Consider the following 8,792-nt stretch of genomic DNA (forward strand, 5'->3'; position numbering starts at 1 on the left):
TTCGAATATCTAATCTAAAGAAAATTATATCTATACTATGGCATATATATGAATTAGGGATGTGCGTAGCTCGGTTCGGTTATTAGTCTCAAACAAATTAACTAATCAGTTTCTAGTTAATCGGTTCTGTTTATTTAGTTAATTTTTTTTCCAGTTCGGTAAATAACCAAAATCAAATTTGGGCTAAAAATTTTACTTAGAAATGTGTGAAAGGATGCAAGGTATAAATAAATTATGTAGAGATAAATACATGAAATTGTGGTATAAAAAATGAAATAAATGAAATGGAGCCATAAAAGTTAGAAATACACGTAAACAGTTCGGTTAATTTCGGTTAACCAAGGATACAAAAAATAATCGATAACCAATTTTTGGTTAATTTCGGTTTAGTTACATCGATTTTTGGTTATGTTCAGTTAATGGTTGGGTTTTACTCACCCCTAATATGAATAGAAACTCAATTGAGTGACAGTTTTGGTCCAGACAATCTAAACCATTTGTTCTTAGGAGTTAGGACCCATGATTGATATTTAGGATTCGTAAACTAAGATTTAGGAGGCTTCAAACAACAAATACAAGTTTACATAACATATAGCATTAATGATTACATACGAATAATCCCTTTTTAATGAGCTGAGCAAACACATAAAAATAGATTGTTTTGTTCAAAAAAAAAAGAGTTGATTCAAAGAAAATTTTACCGATGAAAACCGACTCAAAATTGCAAATAGTGGACTTATTCACCAGGCCCCTTAGGTCACAATTGTTAGAGTTTACTTATCGAGTTGTGCATTAGAATCTACGCACTAGAACTTGAGAGGAAATAAATGAATTTTTTGTTTTCTCTATTGTCTATTCTATTTTGTTTCTTTTTTCTATTGCAACTTAATCCCCAAACTAGATATTCAGTTTAAATACTTATTAATTATGTTCTCAATTCAGTTAATAAAAAGGAACTTTTATTATTTTAACACCATGAAATGAAAAGTTGAAAACTAGTTCATAATGCTAGTAAATGTTGGCTCAGACAGATCAAACAAACAAACAAACACGAGATATTGTGGTGACAACCCGCGACTCTTTTCATATAATCAAAGGAACTTAACAAACGAATATAACGCCACAAACATACAAGGAGAAGAGACTTCTCTTGACTCTCTCAAACAAAACCAATAATCTAGACCCTATTTATTGACCTACTAAACTTGTTATCCGAGACAAGCCTAACTTGGAAAACAAGAGAAACTTATTTTAGAATGATCCATATTAAAATAAACTTAACAAAACAAGCCCTTAACTTTATTGATAATTCAAAATTAAAAGTGAAAATTTTAATTTATCTGATATCACTACATGTTTGATATCTATACATGTAGTTACTTAACCAATTCTAAACCCAAAAAAAATTACATGCTAACAGATATATGCTTTTGTATATTTTGTAATTGTAAGTATGTTTTGTGACCAATATTTTACATTTGAGTCGATTAATCGAAAAGGATTTATATCTTGTTCTGTTTTTATGCAAAATCTTTGTAACTGAAACAAAGAATCAATTATGTTTGGTATGATAATCTTTTTATTTTATCAGTAATTGAAAATATCAAACCTAACCACATTATTGGAAGGGTGCGGCGTCTTTTTAAAGGGTCAATCTTCTTGAAATGGTCCCTAAAAATTTGTGGACAAAATAAAAATATCGAAAGCTTGTTAGCAATTGGTAACGTAATGGTTGTAACTGAAGGAATACTAGCTCAAGTTTAGATTTTTGTTCACTTAATTTAGAGCAAACAAACAAACGGACCTACATGAACGCTTAAACGTGCATATTTTATTATGCATGTTCATTCGTTAAGAAAAAGAATGTGTTTGTGCTCGTTTATATTTATTCGTTAATACAATCTAAACAAACATAAATAAATAAACATAAACGAATATAAGTATACAAACATAAATGAATGAAATGAACATTTTCTTGTTTGTTTGCTCGTTTGCTAGTCATCTGGAAGTCTGGAACTAGTTGGGTCAGATGGGCCGCTTAGCATTTACTAGTAGTTTTAAACAAGTGTATAAACCATTGTAAGCGAATGAGCGGGATAAGTGTTTATGTTGTTCTTTATCAAATAATCGAATAAAACAAACTTCTCACCAATGATTCACTGAATGTTTGATTCGTTTAATGACCTATAGAAAATCATAACATTTGACACGTTAAATTGGTTTTTATGTTAAGTCTACAACCGGTGCTAATCCACTGTGTTAATCTTGTGGGATTGAATCCATAAGCCCGAACATGGCACAAATATATATTTGTGTCAATGATATCAACCCTGACCTGATTACCCGGATACACTTAATTTAGAGTAATCCGGACACAAGTAGTTTTACCCACTTAGCTAAACGGTTGAAACAGGTTGACGGATTGTAATTGGGTCGAGGTGATAAAAACATTAGGTTTGTGTGTTGCAAATGAGTTATTACCAAGTTATAAACTTGTTCTATTACAATAAATGAATTAAATGGGTCATAAACATGTTAAACTTATAAAATATATAAAATCTTTTTGTTGTTTATTCTAATTTGAAGTAGTTGATAGGTGGACTTGTTTAATTAAATGACTTTATACATGTTAAACCCAATATGAGCCATTATAATGTATTTAAATTAACATGACAACTTGAACACAACACATTTAATTTAACAGGCTAAAGTAAACATGCCAATTCGAACTCGACACATTTAATGAAACAAATAAGATATGCCAACTCAAAACATAACTATCATCTTGCCATGCATTTTGTTCGCTTCGGTAACAATTGCTTACAAGGTTAACATCCAATATATATATACAGTCAATTAAACAGGTCAAAGTTAACATGTCAACTAGAACACAACAAGTTAATTAATTGGGTTCAAGTATACATGTCAACACGACCATAACACGTTGAAATAAACAAGTATGACATGTCAACCGAAAACCAGATTATTATCGTGACATTAGTGGCTGTCCTTGCGGACCGGCAATTAAATGGGTACTAGAAATTACATCTCGATAACTCGATGTATAATTTTTTGCAACTCTGGTCTCAATTCTCAAATACCGTATTTGAAGCCCAACCAGCCTTTATGGGCCGCTTCAACCAGCCTAGTATCCTTATTTAGTAGCCCAACAAGTACTTTCATAAGCCCATTTCTGATAACTTCGTACTCTAGTTGCCCAACAAACTGAGGCCAGTTTCGTTTTGCTTTGACATGCTCGGTATAGACGGTCAGACAGACAGATAAACAGACAGAACGATAGACAAACCAACGAGTCCGTTACCAATCTGTTTTTCGGTTAATAAATTTTCATTTAACGGTCTCGGTAGGGCTCGTGAACATGAGATTTATCATTTATTTAAATATATTCACTTTTAATAAACATGTGTTATGTTGAGAGGGGCTTTATATCAACGCGAACGCCTTATACGAAACCGGCCCAAGTTGTCTAGACACTAGAGTTGTGGAAACTGGAATGTTTTTTTGTCAAATTGCAATTACTTCTTAACTTATATCTCGTATTAAATGTTTAATTCAAATCGCCACTGTGTGAAACTAGTAAAATATGGGAAACCAAGAAAAATGATATTAGAGTTAAGAGTTGAAACTCCAATTTCGAGCAGTCAATATATATGTCACATACAAGCTACAAATCAATTGCTAAGTTTTGAATCTTAATTTAAAATAGTTTTAATTTAAATATCTACAATATATTTTATTGTTCTTTGAAAGCTTATATTATAAATTCTTAAATTTTATTATTTTTTTTATTTTAGTTTAGAATGATCTATAAGTCTACAACTATAGCTTTTAATAAAAACCACACCCACGTTAACGTTAATGCTCACAATGTAAAACCAATTAAATTCTTAAAATAATCTTTTTGAACCACTAATTTTTTATACCAATTTTATATCCATGTCTCAAATGAGATTAAAACTCACAACCATTTGATTAAAGGTCATACATTTTTACTACTAAACCAAACTAGTGGTTGCTTTTAAAATAATTCATTACCATATATTTGTTAATTGTTTTTTTGTATTTAGCTTAATTATTAAATATTATTTTGTTTATCAATTACCCGTACAGTAGACAAGTCTCAAACTAGTTATATATATTTTAGAACAAAGAAACGTGACATTTAAATAGTGTTGATGTAAATGATGTATTCAAACCTATTACAAATGTTGTCTTTTGATTATGCATGTAACTACCTATATAAAAGCGCGTCTAACACCGACAAACTCACTCATACTCAAAACGGATGCAAATAGCTCTCGCCCATAAAACTTGTGTGTACATCGTAGAAAAATCTGAAGTAGAAAAATATTTATCTTAGTTTCAAGTGTGATACATAAGACAAATCATGCAATTCTCTATATAAATTTGGATCCGTATTTAAACATGTCATGACACACAGACACGTCTAGGAATAAAAATAGCGTTATATAAGCTAATGGGCATGCCTATATATGTTAATTAAAACGAATATATTATATGAAAATTGGGAGTGTTGTTTCTTAAGTAGTGAAGAGACCATTTTTTTGGCAACCGGTGACATTTTGCCGTCCCTATTTCCGTTAATAGACGTTTTCACGTATTTACTTAAAAAGACAAGATATCTCTAGCTACAAGTTTACATGTATAATTTCCATGTGAGTATGATTTCAATTTTTATAACTAAAAGTGCGCTTATTAAATACAATTTTTCCTCCATTTATTAAAAGAATAATGACAAGAAAAAACACAATAAATGGAGAAAAATATCGGTTGTCTTTCGTATGGAAAACCAAACATGTATAGGGACCACGATGATAAGTAATATAAACTTTATAATAATAAAATATTAAAATATCTTGTATAATCTTTGAAATTTAAAACCATAACCAATTTTTCTAGCTCAATTTAATATTGGCAAACTAATTTCAATAAAAGGGAATTAAATAAGCCCAAAAAATAGATAAGTATTTTTTTATTATTAAATATGCCCCTAAGAAACTGCAACTGCCTTGATGTAAACTTCAACCACAAAATACTCGATCAGTTAGCTTGTGCTTTCACATGATTTGACTTGTGTTTAAGTCTTGCCCTTTTTTCCACAAAAGAGAAAATTATAATTGACGTTTTGTATATTTAGGATTTAGTTCTTATATATGATACGGAGTTATGTTTAATAAAATATCTTGATATTAATGGACTTGTAGTAATATGACAGTTTAAGCAAAACTCCAACAAATTAACATAAGAAAACATGTGAATATAGATATATGGAAGAGAAGAAGCCGCATGTACTTGCGATAAACCAACGGAAAATTTGCAATAACTAGTTTTCTGGTCTTAACATATCCGCTTAAAAAACTACTTAAATATCCTTGAAATCGACACAAGAAATGATTTGAAAACTATACTAGCTAGCCTTTAAGTTCTAAACCTGATTGTAAATCTAACCCCAATTGAATTGAAGTATACCCTTGAGCTAGAACAACCCTAGAAACTTAAATTCGATCACAACCCATGTATTTTCTTTTTTGATTTTAAATATTTTATATGGGACTAGATAATATTTTGTTAAATAAATATATATAATTGTTTTTCAACCAGCCAAATCATGAAGGAGTTGTGCACCCATGAGGTTTCTGTAAGGCAGATTCTGTCCTTGATCACCTTCCAAGAGAGAAGCATATTGGACTGATGTTTGACAATCTTCCATGTGGTCACGAGGGTAAAATAGGGAATTCACCCCAACATCACCACCACCATCTTTCCCGCCATGCTGTTGTAACCCTAATGTCAAGGAAACCCCTCCACCGCCACCACCGTCGCCACCACCAAAGTTATGATGGTTGTTGTATGCCGAAAAATCGAGCTCCACCGCTCCGAATGAGTTTGAAGCCCTAGGAAGACCATGGTGAAAGTCATGATCTTGAGCTTTTGTGAGGTGGTGATCCATTTTTTCAGGGTGGTTGATGATGGATGAAAGACACTCGGAATCTATTTGAACAAGCTCGTTCGCAGTCGGTTTCTGGTCCGGTTGCAGGTCAGGGTTGAATCCATCCGAGGTTCCTTCCATGGTTTCTTGATTTGCTTTTACTTCTTCCATGTACATCTCCTCCACCATGGGCTTCCACAGCCTCACCCTTGCATTAATAAACCAGTTTGATACCTACACCAAAGTTAAATAATTTGTACAAAAACTTTATTTATTTAATGTAGGTATAGCTTAAGAGTTTGTATTTTATGTATATATACAGCAAAAAACAAGTTTTTTCAAGAGCATAACTACGTGCTTATAGACATACCTGGCTTCTAGAGAGACCGGTTTGTCGTGCAAGAATGTGTTTATCGACGTCATTAGGGTACCTGAAATGTGTCAATAAGATTAAAGATAATATATTAACTTATTGTAATATGTTTAAACTAATTAACTTGGGTATATTTCATATTACATTTACTGGATTAATCCATAAAAAACATGTAAAGATTGTGTGAATCATGAAGCTTGTGGGAGATGCATATGTATACATATATATGGGACCTATGAAAGTTGTAACAAGAATCAAATCCGCAAAAAAAATGTTAGGAAGGCCCCAAAGGGCAAGATAAAATTGAATAAATTTATGATGGGAGATATAATATGACAAAATAAATATAGGAATCAAAATGAATGTGGATGAAAACAACCAAAATACCAAGTTGTCTTTCTAAGACTTATGATTGAGGACTACAATTAATCAAGTTTCTTTTCTATAATTTCATTTATCTTAAAACTTGGTACAAGAAAATGGGCGTTTTTAAGTGGATTTAGAAGGTCTTACGGATGAAGAAAGTGTTCGAATAGCCAAGCACGAAGAACCGAAACCGAACGCTCAGGCAAACCGCGTTGAGGCCTCCATGGATGGGTATCCATCATGGTCATTTGTTGAAAAGCCCTTTGTTGCCTTAGGGATTGATCAAGAGTCTTAAGTCTTGGAGTCTCCCCACGACTCGCCCCGGGGGCAGAAATGTCTTTTTCTCCCATCGCAGCCTTCATCATCTTGATCTGGCTCACAATTCCATCTCTTAAACATTTAAAATGCCTTGACATTGCCTTAGAAGCCAAGGATGAGTAAACTTTTGCAGCACCTTGACCAGCAACTGCTTCAAATGATGACACAACTGCCTTCATTTGATCACAGTAATGCTTGTATCTTCTATCAACCTATTTGAACAATAAAAACAAAGTAAAGATCACATCTTTTTTCATGGGTTTATCATTTAATATAAAAAATAAAAGATGGGTAGTAATCAAAAAGAAAAATAAGTGAATCAGAAAAGAGTTTCTAGAATTAAATGAAGCATCTAACTTTTCATCATGTGAACATTTGTGGGAAAGTTTTCAGTCACTCAAAATTGTTCAAGATTAATTCTTTTTAAAACAAATAAAACTCATCAACTAAAAAAAGGGAAACTTAAATTTATGGAAAAGAAAACAAAAAAAAAAGGAAAAGCAGAAAGATAAGTTTCAACAATATAATCAAAACAATATGTATGTATACCTTTAGCATGAAATATATGATCTAAATACCTATAGAACAATTTATGAAATATCCAAAATGGAGAAAAATATACCTCTTCTAGCATTTGGAGGAGTTTGGCTCTTTTTTTCTGTAATTCCATAAACTCAAGAGAAGATAAAGATCTGGTTTTTGAAGAAGTAGCATCATTCAAGTTATCATGATCTTTCCAAGTATTTGAAGTTGTAGCTGCGGACTTCACTTTTGGTGAATGATCAGTTTGCTTTGACCCAAGATTACAGAACTCACTGAGTAGTTCTTGTGCGGGAGTCAAGTACCTTGAGCTTCTTATGTTGTACTGTGCACTCTGATGGTTGTTAAAGCCACCATCATCACCAACACCACCACTACTATTAACTATATTTCCTGGTTTTCCCAAAAACCTATCTTGAATCATCATGTCATGATGATGTTGTTGGTCATTATCCATGGCCATGGATTTCCCAAAATACCCTTGGTGGTGATAATGGTGTTGTTGTGGTCTTACAAGCTCAAATGACTGTAACCCGATGGAGGAAGGGTTAGCCGAGGAGAGAGAAAGTGAGAGACCTTGACTTGGCCTTTGATCATTTGGAAACACACATGATCTTTGAAGAGATGACTCATCAAAGTGATAGAAATCTGAATCAGTGATGGGTTTGGAAGAAGGGGAAGGGCCTTTCCAGAAGTGACTCACTGAGTTGTGACTCACTGAGTTGTGTAGCTCAAAGTTGTAGATCTCTAAAGGGCTTGTTCCAAAGCTAGTTGTAGCATTAGGGATACTTGATGAATCAACATGATGATGATGATGATGATCTTCAGTGTAACAGTTGTAATCACCTGTAGAACTGTCCACCATAATATTATTATCCCCTCTCATCATCTTCTCTTCTTCAACCATTTCAGTGCATATATGATGACGATGATGATGGTGAAAACTCACAAAAGTATCAAAAATTCAATCTTGTTTTAATCTTTATAAAGTTAGTCCTTTTGTAGTCATAAATTACTCGTAAAGATCTAAAAAGAACTCGTCTTTCTGATCGAAAACATGTGGGAATCCAACAAGAACAAAAAGCAAATTTAAAAGTTTCCACCTTTATGCCAAGAAAAAGTGGAAAAAACAGTTCTAGAGAGAGAGAGAGTTTGCTTAGAGGTGGTGTTGGTGGTGGTGGACGGTGAAGCAAATGAACCAGAAAGTGTCAAAAGAAGATGGTG

The 8,792-nt window shown here is 32.6% G+C and overlaps 1 protein-coding gene across 1 annotated transcript; it reads right to left on the reverse strand.

The window, feature by feature from the left end:
- Positions 1 to 5,635: 5,635 nt before the first annotated feature.
- LOC143531238 (homeobox protein BEL1 homolog) lies at positions 5,636 to 8,475 on the reverse strand. Its single transcript, XM_077026581.1, has 4 exons — positions 7,651 to 8,475; positions 6,858 to 7,240; positions 6,342 to 6,402; positions 5,636 to 6,205 (listed from the first exon to the last, which is right to left on the reverse strand). Exons 1-4 carry the CDS (start codon positions 8,473 to 8,475, stop codon positions 5,636 to 5,638), a joined length of 1,839 nt encoding a protein of 612 aa, XP_076882696.1.
- Between the last annotated feature and the right edge of the window lie 317 nt (positions 8,476 to 8,792).

This window comes from Bidens hawaiensis, unplaced genomic scaffold (genome assembly GCF_021521415.1).
Source record: "Bidens hawaiensis isolate Kalapana, Puna unplaced genomic scaffold, B.hawaiensis_p1.1 tig00009111_1, whole genome shotgun sequence".
In the NCBI taxonomy this organism is placed as follows: Eukaryota; Viridiplantae; Streptophyta; class Magnoliopsida; order Asterales; family Asteraceae; genus Bidens; species Bidens hawaiensis.